Below are 20,603 nucleotides of genomic sequence, written 5' to 3' on the forward strand. Positions count from 1 at the left end.
AATTATTAGAGTTAAATATCATACGACCTTCAAAATTTTCATTAACCAACCCAAAAGTATTATAGGCGCCATCAATAAATAAATAATTTAAAAAAACTAAAAAAAATAAATAAAATTAATATATTTTAAACATTAAATTTAAATTATTTTAAATAACTCTTTTACCTTGACCATTTACATATTCTAAAAAATAATCAATAATTAAAAAAAAAAAAAATATTAATAAAACTTTTTACTAATAAAACTATTTATTTTTTAATTTACTTTCAAAGTTACATGAGAACCCTGAAATCTTTCCATTAATTCCTTTTTTAGTAATAATTATAAATTGATTTGGGGTTTGTAAAGAATCATAGCCCCTTGGACATATGGATGCTTTTGTGTAATCTGATTTTATAATTATAATATTTATAATTGTTAAAATAAATAAAAAAAGAAATTTAAACATTATTAACCAAAATTTTCTTTTAAATAATAAAAATAAATAATTTTAAATAAACAAATTAAAAATAAAAAAAATAATATAAAAAAAAAAAAAATCAAATAAAAAAAGATAAATAAAAAAATATATTTTTTTTATCAAAAATAATATTAAAGTATTTTTTTATTTAATAATTTTAAAAATAGTATTAAATTTAAATTTAAATTATTATTATAGTTATAACTATTATTATTTTTATTATTTCTCTGAAATATTATTGAGTTTTATATTTAAATTTTATTGTTAACAATTGTTTTTTTTTTTTTTATTTATTATTATTATTATTATTATTATTTTATTCACTATAACCATCAAATAAATAATTTAAATCTTCTAATGTTTCTAAAAATGAATCTTTATCGATTATTAATCTTTTTAATTTTTTTGTTTCTGTAATCTCTTTAAATCCAACTGAAATTTTTTTTAAATATGAAGAAATTAAATTTGAATTTTGTAAATGTGTTATAATTGTATCTGAATTTTCAATGTGACCATTATTAGTATTATTATTATTATTATTATTATTGTTATTGTTATTATTATTACTATTTATTAAAATTGGGAAATGATTTTGTTTCATTTTAAATGGTTGATTTATATTACATATATTACGATTTAGGATTGGTTTTCCATTTCCAAAGTTATTATAGCTATTAACTAAATAGTTTTTAAATAAATTTGAAATGATGCTATAGTCGTTTTCTAACTGGAATAAATCATTTTTTTGAATTTGTTCGTCACCAAATAAATTTATACCTCTGATTGAAATGATTTCATTTAGTGGATTACATTGGGTACTGTCAATATTTTCAATAACTGGAGAAAGGTAATTCATCATTGAATGTCTATATAGTGGTTCATTTGGGAACTTTGGTTCGTTTTGGTGATATCTATAGATAAAACCCATTTTTTCTGTATTTAATGGGAAACTACTTGAAAGAATTGATATTCTTCGATTAGATGTACTGGAAAGATGATTTATGAACGATGATAAATTTTGATCTTGATAATTTGACCTATAATATAAAGTTGATGTATCAATTGAAGCTGCAATCTCTGCTGATGTTTGATATTTGGTCTTTAGTATATTCGAACCAAGTAATCTATGTCTACTGGAGGACCACCAGTTTTGGCATGAAATGGGTACAAAAAGATTTGCTAAACTATCTGAAGATTCACCCACTAAGGATTGCATTAATCTTGCATTGTTATAAATTCTTTCATCGATTGCCTCCTCTTGTTTATTATCTATTGATTCACTATATTGAGATGATGAGAATACGCTAACGGCCCTTGATGAATACTCGTCCTGCAAATGTAATAATACAGATGTACTAATTCCACCCCATATTCCATCACTGTCAATAAAACATTGAAAACCTGAAAAACAATCACACTCCTCTATAATCTTTCTAAGAGTATCTTGATATTGATCGGTAAGTTCATAGTTTGATTCTAATAACTCTATGCCATCCTCATATAATAAGCCATTCCATTCATTTGCTCCTGACTCATTTATATTGCTATTTATACTATTTCCTGAATTTGTTGTTAATAATGAATCGGGTATTGATATTAATCCTTTGCCATTATAATCTATATTTAAATAATCTGACCAATATTCAAAATCAACCTTTGAATTATCAATACCTGAATTATTTCTATCGATTGGTTTTCCACTGGTATTCTTTAATATTTTTGTTACTTTTTGATTTGATGAAAATTCATTATTATTACTGTTATTATTATTTGTTTGTTTGTAAACTCTACCTTCGCTATTCATCGACCCAAAATTGTTTTTAAAATCAAATAATAATAACCTAGGTGTAAATTTAATACCCTATATATTTATGAAAAGAAACAATATGTAAGTGAAATATCAGATTATTAATATTTAAATTTATGTTTACATTTTCATTTGATGAATCATTTGATCTAAAAAGCATTGAAGGTTGGATTTCGAATGGGATTTGTTCTCTTTTACAATACTGATAGTTTTCTTCTTGAATATTCCAATAATGGGACCCAATGAAATTGGAATAATTACCAATTTGAATGGTAACAATTTCTTGTTTTTCATTCATTTTAATTAAAATTGAAAAAAATAATAATAAAAATTAAAAAAAAACGAAAAAAATTAATTAAAATTTAAAAAAAAATAAAAATAAAAAAATAAAATAAAAATTGATTAAAAAAAATAAAAAAAAAATTAAAAAATTTAATAAATTTTAAAAATTAAAAAAGATATTTAAATCTAAATCAAATAAAAATAACAAACTTGAACTAAATCCGTATCTATTTTTTTTATTTCCTCTTATTTTTTGTTTGTGAGAAAAATATCTTTTCAGAAAAAGAAAAATAAATTTCAAAAATAAAATAAAATTTTTTTTTATTTTTTTAAAAAATTTTTTAAAAGTTTTTTTTTTTTTTTTTCTTTTTTTTTCCTAATTCCAATTAATAGTAAAATAAATAAATAATAATATTATTTATCAATATATATAGAAATAAAATGAAAATTTCAAATTTAGTTTGTTTATTTGTTATTTTTAGTTTATTTATCAATTATAGTTTTTCGTTAGAATCAACTATTTCCATTGAAGGCTCTGATGATGCATTAGTTTGCGAAGCATGCACCTTAGTTTTAGAATTTTCAGAAAAATATTTAGCAGAAAATAAAACTGAAGAAGAAGTTGTTAAAGGTTTAGATGATTTCTGTAAAATTTTAAATAGTGAATCTGTATGTAATTTTATTGAAAAAAAAAAATTATGATCTTAAATGTGCGTCATAATATTAATTCCATTTTTTTTTTTTAATAGTGTGATTTGATTGTTAATAATTATGCTTCTTTAATTGTCAAACTTTTAATTAATAATGAACAACCAAGTGCTATTTGTACAATGTTAGAGTTATGTCCAAAATCTAATACAATTAAAATACCAATTACTAATAACGATCCAGTTAGTTGTACAATTTGTAAATATGTAACAGAAAAAGTTGAAAGTTTCTTTGTATCAAATACAACTGAATCAGAAATTATTTCATTTTTATCAAATGAATGTAATGCACTTTCATCTGATAATTGGGTCATAACCTGTCAAAATCTTGTAGAAACTTATATTCCAATTCTTTTAACAACTTTAGAAAATAAAGAAACCCCAGCTGTTTTATGCGGTCAACTTAATTTCTGCGAATCATCATCATCATCATCAGCTCAAGAAGAAATCTTTTTAAATGTAGATAGTGAGGTCGAATGCCCACTTTGCACTTATGTTGCCAGCTATGCAGAACAACTTATTGCCTCAAATAAAACTGAAGAAGAAATTGTTGGTTTCCTTCAAAATGAATGTGGTAAACTTATGAAGAAATTCTCAACTGAATGTTCAGCTATGGTTGCTGATTATATTCCAGATATTATCACAATGATTAATAACAACTTTACACCAGCTCAAATTTGTCAAAAAATTGGTTTATGCCCAGCCCCAACCAACTCACCACAAGCTGTTCCATTACCACAAGTAGATAGCGAAGTCGAATGTCCACTTTGTACCTACGTTGCCAGCTATGCAGAACAACTTATTGCCTCAAATAAAACTGAAGAAGAAATTGTTGGTTTCCTTCAAAATGAATGTGGTAAACTTATGAAGAAATTCTCAACTGAATGTTCAGATATGGTTGCTGATTATATTCCAGATATTATCACAATGATTAATAACAACTTTACACCATCCCAAATTTGTCAAAAAATTGGTTTATGCCCAGCTCCAACCAACTCACCACAAGCTCTTCCATTACCAAGTTTTGATCTCAATACTGATATTGAATGCCCACTTTGCACTTATGTTGCAAGTTATGCAGAGCAACTATTCGAATCAAATAAAACCGAAACCGAAATTATTTCATTTATTCAAAAGGAATGCACTAAACTCCCAGCTAAATATTCCGATATGTGTGTAGCTATGGCCCGTAATTATATTCCAGAAATCGTTACTATGCTTGAAAATAATTGGACTCCAGCTCAAATTTGTCAAAAATTCAAATTATGTGTTGCCCCATCCAATCAAGTTAACGATTTACAAGATGATTGCCAAGTTTGTGTAGTTTTAGGTAATTATGCAATTCAAATGAATTATAAAAATGCTACAAGCACCGAAATCTATAATAACCTTATAGCAATGTGCAAAGGTTTACCAAAGAATTGGAATTATCCATGTTTCGAAGTTATGAATCAAAGAGGTCATCAATTAGTCGATGATATCATTAAAGGTTATTCATCTGGCAGCACTTGTTCAAATATTGGTTGTTGTGGTGGTTCATCAAATTCAGGTAGCTCATCAGGTTATTCATCAGGTTTTTCATCAGGTGGTTTTTCAGGAAGCTCAGGTTTAATGAAATTCAATTAAACAACTAATTTTTTAAAATTTTATATTATGTTCGATTAAAAAAAAAATTATATATTGTTTAAATATATAAAAAAAATAAAAATAAATAATAATATCTATTATTATTTTTAAATTGTATAAAAAAAAATAATTCTTTTTCATTGGAAATATATAGATATAATATTAACACAACATATGTTTTATTTTAATGTATTTTTATTTAATTTTCAAAAAAAAAATTTTAATTTTTATCTTTGTTCATTTGTGGAGGAAGATTGCGATGATGATGATGAGGAAGATGGTGATGAACTGGTCGAGACTCCTATTAATCCAGAACCTGCAATAGCCCTAACTAATCTTTCAAATGGCATTGATTGTAATACTACCATACCTGGTCCAGTTATTGCTGCGAATGTTAAACCTTCGCCACTGAATAAAATATTTTTAACACCTTTAACAAACTTAAAAATAGTTATTAAATTGATTAGAATATTTTAAATAACATTAAAAAAGGTAATAATAATAGTTACCTCTATTTGAAAATCAACTGTTGATTCAAAAGCTACAATACTACCAGTAGTTACCCTAATTTTTTCACCAGGACTTAAAACTCTATATATTACCGAACCACCAGCATGGACAAATACCATTCCATTTCCCCTAAGTTTTTGCAATATAAAACCTTGCCCACCAAAGAAACCTGTTGAAAAGTTTTTGGTTAGTCTAGGTTCAATTTCAACTGTATCTTCACCACATAAAAATGCATTTTTTTGACAAATTAATTCTCCTCCAACATCAGATAATTTAATTGCTAATATTTTTGAAATATATGGTGAGCTAAATGTAATTCTCATTTTTTCCTATATTATAAAAATTAATATATAAAAATAATTTAAATTATTTGATTTTAATAATACCTACAGTTTCTGATTTATTTACAAATTTTGTTAAAAATAAACCTTGGCCTGTAAACATTCTTTTAAAACTTGATAGAATTCCACCTCTTGCTGATGTATCCATTTCAATCTCTGACTCCATTTCTAATAATGCACCTGTTTCTGCTGTTATTGATGAACCTGGATTTAAATTCATTTGTATAACTTGTGATTCTAAACCAAATATTTCCCACTAAAATATAATATTTTTTAATTATAAATGATAAATATTGGTGAGTTTTAAAATTAAAATAATATTTTAATAATAATTACATCAAATGAGGTAGCTTTTCCTTTTAATGATTGACTATTTTGAAATAATGTGCTTTTTTTAATAAAAGTAGCATCAATCGAGGTTTTTAAATTTGTTCCATTATTATTATTGTTACTTGGTGGTGAAGGTGGTGAGGGAGTGGATGTAGAGGAGTTTCTAATATGAGTATGTTTTGGTTTTGTACCTCTCGAGTTTGTTGGCCCTATAAACTTACAAAGTAGTGAATTTCCAAACACTAAATGTTGAATAATTAAATTTCTTGTAGTATTTATAACTTCTCTTGAATACATTTGTTTTCTATTTTAAAAAATAAATATAAAAATAAAAAAAAATAAAAATAAAACAAATAAAATGAATAAATTAATAGATTATTTAAAAAATATTATATAATTATATGTTTAATTATTATGAATAAACATAAAAATAATTATTTATTGTTTGTGTGATAAAGAAAAAAAAAATAAAAAAAAAATAAAATAAAAATTAAAAAAAAAAAATTAATGTGTGTATGTGGGGTTGCTACACATTGAAACAAAGCATATTTTTTTTTTTTTTTGAACTATAAATAAAAAATAAATAAAAAAAAATAAATAAATATTGTTGAACTATAAATAAATTAATAAATAAAAATAAATAAAAATAAATATAGATTTAAAAAAATAAAGAATAAAAATTATCTTTTTTTAAACTATTATATAGTTATAAAATAATTATAATAATATATTATCATAATTACAGTTTTATATAAAATTCTTGTAAACAATAAAAAATTTTTTTTTTTTTTTTTAATTTTTTCAATTTTTTAATTTTTTTTTTTTTTTTTTTTTTTTTATAATTTTTTATCACCACCTTTAAAGCTAAATGAACAATTCATCGATATTTATAAATAGATTAAGACAAGAATTATCGCTAATAGAAAAAGATCCACCACCAGGTATTCAAGCATGGCCTATAGAAAATCGAATAAATAGTTTAGAAGCAATAATAGTAGGACCACAGGAAACACCTTATGACAATGGAATATTTAAATTGGAAATTTCTCTTCCCAATAGGTAATAAATAATAATAGTAATAATAACTTTTGTTTTATAATTTTTTTAAAGATTTATTTTGTTTTATTTTTTTTTTTTTTAAAAAATAAAAATCTATTTTTCTTTCTAATTTTAATTTATTTTTTAATTTTATTTTATTTTATTTTTAGATATCCTCTTGAACCACCACAAATCAAATTTACAACACCAATTTATCATCCAAACATAGATTCAAATGGTAGAATTTGTTTAGATATTCTAAATATGCCACCCAAAGGCGAATGGAAACCATCATTAAATCTTTCAACTGTGTTAACTTCTATAAGGTTATTAATGTCAACACCAAATCCATATGATCCGCTAATGAATGATATTGTAAGTATTTATCTACCACTACTACTTTTTAATAAAGGTTTAATATTAATAGTTTTAAAGAATGAGGTTTTTAAAAATAATTATAATCAATTTTTCAAAACAGCAAAACAATGGACAACAAGACATGCTACAGATCAATCAAATAAGGATGATGATGATAACAAAGTGTTTAAAAAGAGAATAAGGGGTGATGAGGAAATCGAAGATGAACCTTCACCGAAATCAAATAAAATAATAAATAATAATAATAATAATAATAATAATAATAATAATAATAATAATAATAATAATAATAGAAGAAATATTACTAGTAACAATAGCAGTGATGAAGAGGATGAAGAGAATAATCATAGAGATAAAAAATCCAATAATAGTTTTAACAATATAAATAAAAAAGATGAAGAAGAAAGTGATGATGATAGTTGGGGTTAAAAATTTAATCAATAAAGATTATAAAAATGTATATAAATAAACAATATAAAAAAAAAGAAAAAAGTTAAATTTAATTATTTAATTATTTTATTAAATTATCTACAACATAGTTTTTTCAACTTTTACTTTATTTATCTCTTGATATATATTTAAAAAATACTAAAAGGAAAAAAAACTAAAAGGAAAAAAAATGTTTTTAAATTTCTATAAATATTATATTATAATTTTATAGTTTTTTTTTATTTACAATTTATAAATACTGGTTTAAATTTTATTTTTTTAGATAGTTAAAAAAAAAAAAAAAAAATTATTTAATAATTAAACTAAATAATACTATATATTGTTTTTTTTTTTTTTTTTTATATATATACAAATGATTTTATTATTCTTTTAATTTATCCAAATCATTACATTCATCAAGTGTACAATAATTGCAGCTACCGCTGCTTATACTTGAATTTACTGTGCACTCTGTGTCAAGGTTTGCAGAATTTCTTGAGGGTGTCGAACCTGGGGGTGTTGAGCTTGAGGGAGTATCGCCATTATTGCTTTTGCTATTATTACTACTGCTACTGCTGCTAGAACTACTTGTTGTACTACAACTACTATTACTACTTAAAATACCACTTGCATTGCTATTAAGACTACTATCGATACTACAGCTACTACTTATTGTCATCATACTATAACTACTAGAAGTATTGCTATAAAGTGATTTATTAATGTTATCAATTTCTTTCATAAGAGTTGAAATATGTTTTTGATCACTGATACCAATCATTTCCAATAATAGTTCATCAAGAGTTGAAATTGAATTCATATCGAAATAACCAAACTGTAAAAAGTTTTGAGTATACTGAATCAATTCCATACGATCCAACCAATTGCCTATAACTTTATTTGGGGACATTGCATAACTGGCTGGTTCATCTCTTTCTTTTCTATTGGCAAAGCTTTCGGGTGATACTACTTTTACAAACTCCATCAGGTCATCTTCATAGTCATCCAAATAATGGGTATCAAGATTCCAATGGCCTGCATCTTTAACTCGGGTAAATTTGAATAAATTATTAAAGAGTTTCGATAATTTTTTTGAACTTTTTATATTAACAACTTGATCTTCTTCTGCGTGTATTAATAAAACTGGACACGTTATTCTTTCTACTTTTTTTAAATGTTCAAATGCATCCAAGGATAATAATAAATTTACAATATTATCACTTAGTCCACCAGGACCAAATGAATTTAATAATATTATACCACCAACTGATTTATACTGTTTACATGATTCGACTGGTGATGTGGGTGATTTAATTACAATGGTTGAATTTTTAGATTTTAATAATTTTGGAAATAATGTTGAGGCAAATTTTAATGTTGTAATTGTACCTATCGATTTACCCATTCTATAAAATAAATAATGAAATAATATTAATAAAAAAAAAAAAACTTTTATTTTAGATAAATTAATTAATGTTACTTACAATATTATATTTTTTGAATTAATTTTTAAAATACTTATTAAATAGTAAAATACTATATTTAAATCTTCATAAGATTCTTTTAATGAAGGTTTACCACCATTTAAACCAAACACCTGTAATATCATAACATAATATATTACATTGAAGGATATTTACTAAAATTTTCATATGCTTTCTTGTTAAAACCTATATCCTCTAAATTACCAGAACTATATAGAATTGTAAATTTTTGAGTCGTATTTTCCTTCTCTTGATCTCCATTTATGATATAGACATGGAATTGATTTGCCTGGGTGATTAGGGGAAGTAATAAAGAATAAATCGTCCAAGTCTTTTGTATAGGATGGGAGTGGTGGTTGGAATAAGATAGAGTCTTTAGTAGATTGACCACTTGATTGAGTACGTTTCTTTATACTAACACCCTGTAATAATGATTGAACTGAATTGGAGTGTGATAAAATTGGACGGGGAGATGGTTTATTGTTTTTGGCCTCTTTAATTTCGATAGTTGGTACAATTGAATCGTCGACACCTCCACCAAAAACTGAATATAATGAAGTACTTGGGGAAAGTGTTGTTTGGTTATATACTATTACACAATCTTTATAATTTTCTAAACCAACAGTTTGGTGAATTTTAAATAAACATTCTTTTGTACTTGCATTTAGTGGTAATCTTAAAATCTTTGTAATAATTTGATGAGATTCTGGAAACTTTACCCTAAGCATAATTGAGTTGCTATCTGCATTGGAAGATGAATCTTTTGAGTTTAATGAACTTGAGCTATCATTTCTATCAAATGATGATAATCTATCAATGGATGAACGATTAGATTTTGGTGTATTATTACCACTTGCAAGTAAATCATCATTAAGACTACCAATACTACTATTTGTACTATTTCTATTTGAACTTGTATTTAAGCCATTACCATTACCATTGGTTAAAGATGTTGATGTTACAGTTGTTACAACACTTGATTCACTTTTTGTACTATTTCTATTTGATTTTGAATCAAGATGCTCTTGAAATTTATTGGTTAAATTGATATTAAAATTTATATAATCTTCCTCATTTAACTCTTTTTTTGTTGATGATATTAAAATTGGTGTATTTATTTCTGGTGATACAATTGAACTGGTTAATTTATTATTTGGTATTAATGAATTTGGTCTAGTTGTTGATGATGTTGATGATGTTGTTGTAGTTGATGATGTTAAAGAGTCTGTAATATCTGTTAAAGATGATTCATCAGTATTTGATTCTGATAAACTATTCATTTTAAAAATCTTTTTTTTTTTTTAAAAAAAAAAAAAAAAAAAAAAGAAATTTATATTATAATATAATTTATATTATTATTTAATGATATTATTGTTGTATTGTTACAATATTATTTTCATAATGATTAAATTTAAATATTAAACTGTTATTTTTTTTTATTTTTTTTTTGATTATTATTATTATTATTATTTATTTCTTATAACTACAATTTGATATTATTTTTTGCTGTGGATAAATTATTTTAATATTTTATTAAAAAGATTTATAATTATTTATTTATTTTTTGATTATTTTCTAAAAAAAATATGGGTATTAATATACTAGTGTATAATTTAAAAACTATTTTAATATTAAAAATACATGAAAAAAAGAAATAGAGAGAAAAAAAAGAGAATGGAAAAAATAATAATAAAATAAATAAAATAAAATAAAACAAAACAAAATAAAATAAAATAAAAAAAAAAAAAAAAATATAAAAAGAGTATTATAGTGTGTTGGTGTGTGTTTGTTTGTTATTATAAATATTTTGGTGGGTGGGTGTTTTTGTTTTGTTTTGTGTGTGGGAATGTGGTTATTAATTTTTTTTTAAATAATTTTAAATTATTGTGGGGGTAAAATGTTTTTTTCTTTATTGATATCAATACTCTATTTATTAATTTGTTTTAAGTGTGTTCGATATTTAAATAATATTAAAAAAAAAATTGAAAATGTTAGGGTGTATTATTATTTTTATTATTACTATTATTATTATTATTATTATTAAAAATATATAAAAAAAAAAATCAAAATGATAACACAAAAAAGAAAAATATCATCGTAGACATAAAAAAACATTTTAACGCCATACCAATAAACAATTTAATATTATAACTAAAATACTTTATATAATTATAATAAACTATATTGAAATGAAAATAAAAAGTGAAAATAATTAAATATACATATCATTTATATATAGGAGTGAATAAAATGGGTGGGTGTGTGATTTTTATATGGGTGTGTGAAGTTATTTTTAGTTATTAATGTATGTTACACACATATACATACATACACAGACAAATATGTCTATGTTTATGAGTATGTCTATGTGTATGTATGTATATGTGTGAGTGTGAAATGAAATTATTATAATGATTAAATTATATATTTGTTTTTGTTTAATAATAATAAAAATTATAAATAAATTTAACTGAACTCAAAAGTTTATTTTTTTTTTTTTTTATTTTTGACCAATTATAGATTATAGATATTTCACTGGTTAAAATAATAAAAAATGATGGTTATATATAAAATAAAATATAGTTGTCTTTTTACAAATTTATTATTTTTACTATTTTTATTACTACCATTATTATTATAGTTTATAAAAAAATGATTAAAATTGATAAAAAAAAAAAAAAAACTTTGATGTTTAAATAATCAACAAATAAAATGTAAATTACTTTTTTATTATTACTACTTTTATTATACTACAACAACTTCCATGTATTTTTATTATTATATATTTATTTTAATATTATATTTTGTTATTATATTTTAAATTTAATAAAAAAAAAAAAAAAATTTTGTAGTTTAAAAACTATTTTTTTTTTTTTTTTTTTTTATAATAAAATGAATAATAAATAAAAATTTTTATTGTAAAATTAATTTGAAAAAAAAAAATTTTCTATTTTTAATAGTTTTGGGGTAATTACCTGTAAAACTAATCTTTTTAAATTGATTTTTAAAATAAAGTTTAGAAATTATTTTAAAAACTATTTTTATTTGATAAATAATAAATATAGACAAAAAAACAAACAAATAAAAATAAGTAAATAAAATTAAGTAAATAAAAATAAGATAGGTTAAAAAAAAAAAAAGGTTATTGTTTGCTGTATGGAATCCATAAAAAAAAAAAAAAAAATAAAAAAAAATAAAAAAAAAAAAAAAAAAGATATTTTTTTGATTAAAATAATTTTAAAATAATAAAAAAAACAAACTGTTTTTTTTTTAACTATGAATCCATAAAAAAAAAAGGAATTTAAAAAAATAAAATAATAAATAATAATAATTTTTATTATTTAAAATTATTTCCAAAATCTTTTTTTTTTTTTTTGAAAATGTTTTATTCATCTTGTAAAATGAACGATTTTGATTTTGGATTATTATTGACTTTGATTAAAACAAAAGTTGATAAAATTAATAACCCAATTTCGATTATGGAAAGAACAATACCATAAATACCAAGAGTTAAAAATAAAGCTTCAACATTTCTTTCGATAAGTGGTCCACAGTAACCGTGCTTAGCATTACGTTTTGTGAAATGACGGCAATGGCCACCTTCTGTTTCTTTGGACCATCCGCAGCATTGGTGTGATTTCTCAATTTTTTCAATGAGACCACCCAAATAGTGTAATGATCTACCGTGATGATAATTTCCAATGTGGCTCCATACTTTTTCAATCTTGTGTTCTAATTTATTTGAATCTCTAGTAAGGTAAACCATTTTACTGCTTACACCAACCAATGCAATTACTAATAAAAATAATAATACCATATAGCCCATATGGAACTTAACTTTTTTTTTCCAAATTGCAACAATACCAACAATTGATACTATTACCATATATGCAGTTAAAACAAATGAACCAATAGGTAATGTCATTTCCTTAAGTAAATAATAGTCATTTAAAAAATAAATTGATAAACCACTTAAACATAATAATATTGTTGATAAAAACTATTTTGAAGTTAATAAAAAAAAATTTTTGGGTTAATAAATTTTTTTATTTTTTTTTTGGGGGGAAAAAAAAAAAAAACATACCATAACAACAGAGTTTATAATTATAAATGGTCCTCTAACAAATCTTGGTGTATTGGGATTAATATCTATGTTATCAATAAATGACATTTTTAAAATACAATTTTAATATTAAATGGTATATTATTTCAAAATAAAAAAAGATAATTATATTTGTTATTAGTACAAAATGAATAAAAAAAAACAATATATAAAAAAAAAAAAAAAATATAAAAAGGTTTTTTAAAATATAAAATTTTACATTTTAAAATGTAATTTTATAATTTATTTAATTTTCAATTTTAAAAATCATAATAAAATAACCCATGTATATTACCAAATAGAATATGAGAATTCTTTAATTTTAATATACACCACCCATTGTGGTTTTCCAATATTTTAGTTAATAAAAATTCTATGACATACCCACACCCACATTTTTCATTGACTTTTTTTTTTTTTATTTTATACATATAACTATTTTATATATTCGGATCTAAATAAAATGGGATTAGAATTATTATTTAATTTTAAGAAAATTAATTTGAATAAAATAAAAAAATTATAGTTATGTGTATATTTTAAAAATAATTTTATTTATTTATAAATTTTTTTTTTATTGAGGTTTTTTTTTATATTATCAATTATATATATAATTATTTATTATTATTTATTATTATCACTATTATTTAATTTTTTTTTGAAAATCTTTTTTCGAGTTCAATTTCCTTAAGTTTTGATGATAATTGGGATGTAACATCAACATTGTAATATGGAGATAAAATGTTGTTAATGGTCATTTCTCTTAATTTTTCGTCTGGAATCATTTCACCGAGTTGTTTAAGATTCTTTTCGACATCAGAGACCTCTTCTTCTTCTTGGGCAGCAGTGGTATCGTTTTCTAATGATGACATTAATTGTTCGTTATAGACATCGATCATTTCATTACGGTGGTCTTTAAAGAATAATTTAGAACGTACTTTTTTAACGAGTGGGGTAGTTAAATCTCTTTCTTTTAAGTAATTGATATAGTTTGTAAATTCGTATGAAAGTTCGTCAGTGATTTCACCTTTAGCAGCTTTATCTCTAAATTCTTTAATTTCTTTAGCATATTTGGTTTCAGTTTCAGAATCCAATTGTAATGTTCTAAAATCGACTTTATCTTCATCTTGGAATGATGGAGCAGCGTTATAACGATGTTCAGATGATTCAACAGAGAGGTAAGCTGAAGCAAGATTATCTGTATCTTGTTTTAATTCGACTTGACTATTATCTTTGTAAAATTCTGAATAAAGTTTTTGATGTTCGTTCCATTTATGTTCGGTTATAGTAAGTGATGGGTTAATACCAATCATTTCTTTAACTAAATATTCTTTGGCAACTGAAACATCGGTTGGGTCGCTGGTATCTCTAACGAGCTCTTTAATTTCTTCATATCTTTCTTCTTGTTTACCAATATTAGTGGTTAAATCTTGAGCCTTCATTCTGGCAGCATCTGCATTTGAAACAATATCTTTTTTATAATATTCAGCGTATTCTTTGATATCTGTTGGTAAAATATATCTTTCATAGAATGAGGCGAATGAAGTTTTCTTTCTTGGTTGTTTAGTGGTATCAACATTTGGTAATTCATTATTATTGTTTTCATTGTTATTATTATCATCTTCATTTAATAAAACTCTATTATTATTGGCATCTAATAAATAAACTGGATCGATTGAAGATTCACCTTTAACAACTCTATCAATTTCATCAGATACAAATTCTTGGAAGGTTTCTTTTTGTATTTCTTTATCTTGTAATTCTTTTTCTTCTTTTTCAATTTGTTCAATATATTTGTTTTTGTATGCATCGGTGATTGTTGATTCATATAATTGATTTGGTGAATAAATATTTGTTCTTTGGAGGTCGATAGCACCATCTTCACCAAATACTGGACCCTTCATTGATTTGAGATCTTCAACACTAATTTTATTTAAAATATCTTTCTTTTCTTCTTCTGGTGATCTTTGGAGGATTTCTTCTTCAAAAACGAAATCATTACCATATTTCTTTTTTAAGATCTTTTGTTCATTGATTGGGTTTAAGTAGATGTTATCGGTAACACCTAAAACAGTATTGATATAAAGCTCTTTGAATTCAACATCTTTTGAATCTGATTTATTGCCTTTGATAATTTCGTTATATTTACTGAGTTGTTCCATTGAATCGATATTTGAAAGATCAGAGCTGAGGTAATTTTTTTGAATATTATAATCTTGTGATACTCTTTCTTGGACACCAGCACCATCTTGTCTTTCGAGGTATTGATGAAGTTCGTTTGAAATTTGATCTTGTAAGAAAAGATGTCTAAGGGTCTTAATAGCAGAAACGGTTGGGTAACGAGAGTATTTATTTAAAGTGAAATCTGAGGCTGATGGGAAAGAATCATCTTTTGAAACGAATCTATCAGAGTCTACACCAATTTTAGATTGTTCTAATGAGTCTTTGGTGAAGAAATTCTTTCTAAGTTGATTTTTAATTAAAGTGGTTCTTTCGACTTCTTCTGGTATACTATTTATATCGGCTAAAGTAATGCAAAAATCATCCTCTTGTAATTTGGCTTCGTCTGTTTCTCTTTCATATCTTTCCAAGTCTAAATCTCTTTCGTGGAAACCCAAAAGATCAGATTCAAGATCTGGTTGCACTTGTTGGTAAAGTTCTTTTTCTGTTTCTTCTAACTCTTCTTTAATTAAATCGCTTGATTCTGGGACATATGAATTTAAACCTGGTTTATAAATAAGGTCGCCTGCGTATGCTGGTGGATTGAAATAAAGATTTTCTGGTACAAGGTAATAATCGGTAACTTGATAACCTGCATGTACTGCATTGATATTTACATCACCACCTAAAACTTCTTGAGCGAATTCATTCTTCTTGTTTTCTTCAGCTTCATCATTTTCATAATCTTCATCATATTCTGAATTTGATACTGATTTGAAATCCATATTGGTTGCGCCACTATTTTGATTATTATTTGAAACTTCTTTTTTCTCCTCTACTACTGGTAAAAGTAATACTTTTTGAAATTCTGGATGTTCTCTAATAAATGTAAAATATTCAATTGGTGTAAAGTTTGAAATTTGTGAAAATTGTAATGGTGAAATATCATTATATTGAATTTTTAATTTTAATGAAGTTTCTAAAATTTCTCTATATATTTATTATTTTATTAAAAATTTAATTAAACAAAAAGTTAATATTTATTTATTTTTATTTTAATAAAAATATTAATATTATTTACCTTTTTTCAACATTTAAATATTCAATTCTTCTATTATTAACTTTTTTTGCTAATGATTGAATTAATTCTAAATGAGTTTTTGGTTGGAAAGATGGGATACCAATTTTAGTTGCTTGAGTTTGAATTAAATCTAATTCCATTGATCTAATTTCTAAATTCTTGACAACATCTCTTTTTGCTTGAAGATCAGCTTGATTTTCACTGAAACCCTTTTTAAGATATTGAAGTTTTAAACCAGCAAAATTGTATGAATCTTGTGAAAGACGACCATCACTGAGATAACCTACTTCCCTATGTGTTTCTGCAAATTCTTTAGCATAATTTAAGAGTGGTGATTCGATGATTTCGAGATTTTTTGGTTTTTCTGGGTCGAATGGTTCTCTAACTCTTAAAAGTGCGGTATAACCTGCTGGTGGTGGTATAATACCTTTCTTTACTCTGATATGAACAGTTCTTAAAAATGAATTCATTTTGTTTTGTTTTTTCTTTAAACACAAAAAAAAAACACACAATTAAAATTTCACTTTTAAAAAGTTTAACTACAAAATGATAATATGAAAAAAAACAAAAATACGACAAATTTTTTAAAAAAAAAAAAAAAAATTTTTTCAAATTTTTTTATAAAAAAAAAAATTAAAAAAAAATGATCAATGAGAGAAAATATTTCCCCACATTAAAAAAAAATTTATACGAAAAAAAAAAAAAAAAAAAAATTTTTATTTTTTTTTATTTTTCTTTTATTTTTTTTTATTATTTCTAAATTATTTTTTCATTTTCAAATCATATAAAAAAAATCAATCATTTTACTAATTTGGTGTGTGTTTTTTTTTTTTTTATAAACAATAAACAATCAAAATGATCAGTTCATTAATTAAAAGAGCCAATTTAAACACTACTACTAATATTTTTAAAAGAAATTACTTTAAATCAAGTAGTTTTGTTAAATCAGATGCTTTAAGTAGAGTATGTTTTTTTAAATGATAAAATTTAACAATAATAAATCAATAATCAATAATCAATAATCAATAATCAATAATCAATAATCAATAATCAATAATCATAATCAATAATCAATAATCAATAATCAATAATTAATAATCAATATCCTCAATAATTATTAATTAATAATTAATCAATAGTCTATAATAATAATAATAATAAAACACTGATAACATATTATAAATAGATTTCAATATATATTAATATTGGATAATTAATTTTTTTTTTTTTATAATCTCTAGCATATCGAAACTGAAGATAATAATGATCATACACCATTCGATTTTAATCAAGAAAATTTAAAAAAAGCAGAAAAAATTTTAGCTAAATACCCAAAACAATATAGACAATCAGCATTAATTCCATTATTAGATTTAGCACAAAGACAAAATGGAGGTTGGATTTCATTAAAAGCTATGGATAAAGTTGCTCACATTTGTGGTATTCCACCAATGACAGCTTATGAAGTTGCATCATTTTATACCATGTTTAATAGAACTAAAGTTGGTCAAAACTTTGTTCAAGTTTGTACCACTACTCCATGTATGTTAAGAGGTAGTGAAGAAATTGTTAAAGCTTGTAGATCAAATTTAGGTATTGAAGTTGGTGAAACCACAGCAGATAATAAATTTACCTTAGTTGAAGTCGAATGTTTAGGTGCTTGTGTAAATGCCCCAATGTTATGTGTCAACGACGATTTCTATGAAGATCTCACTCCAGAATCTACCAACAAATTATTAAATCAAATTAAAAATAATGAAACTACTAAAATTGGTCCACAAACTCATAGAAAAGCTGCTGAAGGTCCACATGGTAAAACTACTTTACTTGAACCACCAACCGGCCCAATTTGTAGAGAAGACTTATAAAATCAAACACTTTTAAAATAACAATAAATAATTACAATTATAATAAAAAAAAAAAAAAAAAAAAAAAAAAAAAACAATAATATAAAATAAAAAACAAATAATAAAAAAATAATAAACTATATAAAAAAATATATACTTTTTAAATAAAATTTTCAAATCAACATTTTATTATGTATATTAATAATAATTAAAAATAAAAATAAATATTTAAAATATTTAAAAAACTAAAAAGATAATAATAGTTTAAACATTTTATTTAATTATTCATTTCTTTTTTAAGACGTATTTGTCTCATACGTTTATTTGAAAACCAATTATCAATTTGTGATTTTGATAGTTGACATGAGGCACCCAAGATTACTTTTTCATCTTCATCTGGATATGGGTTGTTTAGATGTTTGTTATACCAGTCATTCATACGCGACTCTTGCTCTTCCGATAGGATACGACGACTTTTATATTCTTTTGCATTCTTTTTTAATAATTGTAAAACTACATTAGCAGTATTGCATTTTTGATAGGATTTAACTATATTGAATATTGATATAATTTCTTTATTCATTGATTCTAATTCACTATTTAAAGTTGGGCGAATGGACTTTATTTTATCGCCTATTATTTGAATACATTCTAATCTTGATTGTAATTCTTTATCCAAATTGCTTATTTCTTTTGTATAGTTTGTATTTAAATATTGAACTGGGTTTTTAAAAGTTGGAACATTAATCCTATCTAGTTTTTGTGATTTGATATAACTACTAAAAGTAAAGTCTATTTCATATGAATAATATTTTAATTTATTATCTATTATTGGCAAAATCAATATATTGTTGTAATTATTATTATTATTGTTGTTGTGGCCATTATCGTCATTCCTAATTGATAGTTGTAAACACTCTGTTAAAAATGAAAAAACTTTTTCATGAATTTTTGGATAAAAATCTTTTATTTTTTTAATTTTATTTAATCTATCTACCATGTCATCATTATTATTAAAACCATTATAACCATCCTCATCAATTGAATCCGGGTCATTTCCACTGTCACTTATAATACTCTCTGATACCTCATCCTCGCTATCAGTTTCAAATAATAACCTATTATTGCCCATATTACTATTATCAAAGCTATTATTATTTTTTAATTCTGAGGTACTAAATTGGAAACTATTGTTATAAAAAGTACTGTTTGATATTGTATAATGGTCTAAATTATTACTATTAATATTGTTGTTATTGCTTTTAAAATCTGCTTCATTTGTTTTTAGTTTTTTATTACTATACAAAACTGAGTCTAAAATTTCTTCATATGATAATGCATTATGCTCTATGGAATTGCCATTAGTATCTACATAACCATTATAGTTTAAATTAATACTGTTATTATTGTTATTATTGTTACTATTATTTACATTGCAATTACTATTATCATTATTATTATATTGAACAATCATTTGATTATAATCAATACAATTGTATAGGCAATTATTTATATTATCATTGAAACTATTATTTATATAAAAACTATTAAAATCATAATTATTATTATTATTATTATTATTATTATTATTATTATTATTATTATTATTATTATTATTATTATTATAATTTACACTATTTACACTATTTACACTATTTACATTATTTACATTATTGTTGGGAATAATGTGAACATTATTATTTAAATTATTTACATCTTGGTATAATTCGATTGGTGTATAACTATCATTATCAATGATCTCTTGATCATATTGAATAATACTATTATTATCTTGTGGTGATACATTATTTTGATAGTTATTATTATTGTATTGAGAAATGAAAACTGGGTTATTAAAAAACCAATTTTGTGGAGATTGTCTACCACCCTCATCACCAGTATAGATATTGTTTTCTTTATAAAATAATAAAGCTGGCTCTAATGATGATTCACCATAACAATTATTTTCTATTACTATTTCATTATTTTCATAATTACTTATGTTATTATCTATATTATCT

At 23.1% G+C, this 20,603-nt stretch overlaps 9 protein-coding genes across 9 annotated transcripts; 3 read left to right on the top strand and 6 right to left on the bottom strand.

The window, feature by feature from the left end:
- Positions 1-776: 776 nt before the first annotated feature.
- On the bottom strand, positions 777-2,565 carry DICPUDRAFT_155997 (uncharacterized protein; the record flags this gene model as incomplete). Its single annotated transcript, XM_003291353.1, has 2 exons — positions 777-2,321; positions 2,392-2,565. 2 exons carry the CDS (start codon positions 2,563-2,565, stop codon positions 777-779), a joined length of 1,719 nt encoding a protein of 572 aa, XP_003291401.1.
- A 425-nt stretch (positions 2,566-2,990) lies between these two features.
- DICPUDRAFT_155998 (uncharacterized protein) lies at positions 2,991-4,882 on the top strand (the record flags this gene model as incomplete). Its single annotated transcript, XM_003291345.1, has 2 exons — positions 2,991-3,218; positions 3,299-4,882. 2 exons carry the CDS (start codon positions 2,991-2,993, stop codon positions 4,880-4,882), a joined length of 1,812 nt encoding a protein of 603 aa, XP_003291393.1.
- Positions 4,883-5,109: 227 nt separating this feature from the next.
- DICPUDRAFT_155999 (uncharacterized protein) lies at positions 5,110-6,360 on the bottom strand (the record flags this gene model as incomplete). Its single annotated transcript, XM_003291354.1, has 4 exons — positions 5,110-5,322; positions 5,392-5,721; positions 5,783-5,989; positions 6,070-6,360. The coding sequence occupies 4 exons, from the start codon at positions 6,358-6,360 to the stop codon at positions 5,110-5,112; spliced, it is 1,041 nt and encodes a 346-aa protein (XP_003291402.1).
- Positions 6,361-6,955: 595 nt separating this feature from the next.
- Positions 6,956-7,635, top strand: DICPUDRAFT_11209 (uncharacterized protein; the record flags this gene model as incomplete). Its single annotated transcript, XM_003291346.1, has 3 exons — positions 6,956-7,122; positions 7,272-7,476; positions 7,537-7,635. Coding segments are annotated over 3 exons (471 nt in total), but the record flags the coding sequence as incomplete, so codon positions are not given.
- A 471-nt stretch (positions 7,636-8,106) lies between these two features.
- On the bottom strand, positions 8,107-9,988 carry DICPUDRAFT_98999 (uncharacterized protein). The gene is made up of 2 exons (XM_003291355.1): positions 9,393-9,988; positions 8,107-9,314 (listed from the first exon to the last, which is right to left on the bottom strand). The coding sequence occupies exons 1-2, from the start codon at positions 9,515-9,517 to the stop codon at positions 8,291-8,293; spliced, it is 1,149 nt and encodes a 382-aa protein (XP_003291403.1). The 5' UTR covers positions 9,518-9,988; the 3' UTR covers positions 8,107-8,290.
- Positions 9,989-12,777: 2,789 nt separating this feature from the next.
- On the bottom strand, positions 12,778-13,563 carry DICPUDRAFT_38928 (uncharacterized protein; the record flags this gene model as incomplete). Its single annotated transcript, XM_003291356.1, has 2 exons — positions 12,778-13,392; positions 13,477-13,563. The coding sequence occupies 2 exons, from the start codon at positions 13,561-13,563 to the stop codon at positions 12,778-12,780; spliced, it is 702 nt and encodes a 233-aa protein (XP_003291404.1).
- Positions 13,564-14,141: 578 nt separating this feature from the next.
- On the bottom strand, positions 14,142-17,205 carry DICPUDRAFT_156005 (uncharacterized protein; the record flags this gene model as incomplete). Its single annotated transcript, XM_003291357.1, has 2 exons — positions 14,142-16,644; positions 16,736-17,205. The coding sequence occupies 2 exons, from the start codon at positions 17,203-17,205 to the stop codon at positions 14,142-14,144; spliced, it is 2,973 nt and encodes a 990-aa protein (XP_003291405.1).
- Positions 17,206-17,512: 307 nt separating this feature from the next.
- Positions 17,513-18,603, top strand: DICPUDRAFT_57306 (NADH dehydrogenase; the record flags this gene model as incomplete). The annotated part of the gene is made up of 2 exons (XM_003291347.1): positions 17,513-17,698; positions 17,977-18,603. The coding sequence occupies exons 1-2, from the start codon at positions 17,591-17,593 to the stop codon at positions 18,601-18,603; spliced, it is 735 nt and encodes a 244-aa protein (XP_003291395.1). The 5' UTR covers positions 17,513-17,590.
- A 289-nt stretch (positions 18,604-18,892) lies between these two features.
- On the bottom strand, positions 18,893-19,060 carry DICPUDRAFT_14027 (uncharacterized protein; the record flags this gene model as incomplete). The annotated part of the gene is made up of 1 exon (XM_003291358.1): positions 18,893-19,060. A coding segment is annotated over one exon (168 nt), but the record flags the coding sequence as incomplete, so codon positions are not given.
- Between the last annotated feature and the right edge of the window lie 1,543 nt (positions 19,061-20,603).

Source organism: Dictyostelium purpureum, assembly GCF_000190715.1.
Source record: "Dictyostelium purpureum unplaced genomic scaffold DICPUscaffold_274, whole genome shotgun sequence".
NCBI classification, from domain to species: Eukaryota; Evosea; class Eumycetozoa; order Dictyosteliales; family Dictyosteliaceae; genus Dictyostelium; species Dictyostelium purpureum.

What these genes read in the sequence shown, in the direction of transcription:
- DICPUDRAFT_98999 (XM_003291355.1), bottom strand. Translation starts at nt 9,517, where the DNA reads ATGATATTACAGGTGTTTGGTTTAAATGGTGGTAAACCTTCATTAAAA. An exon ending in AATTCAAAAAATATAATATT is followed by an intron (nt 9,315 to 9,392) that starts GTAAGTAACATT and finishes TTTATTTTATAG; the next exon opens with AATGGGTAAATCGATAGGTA.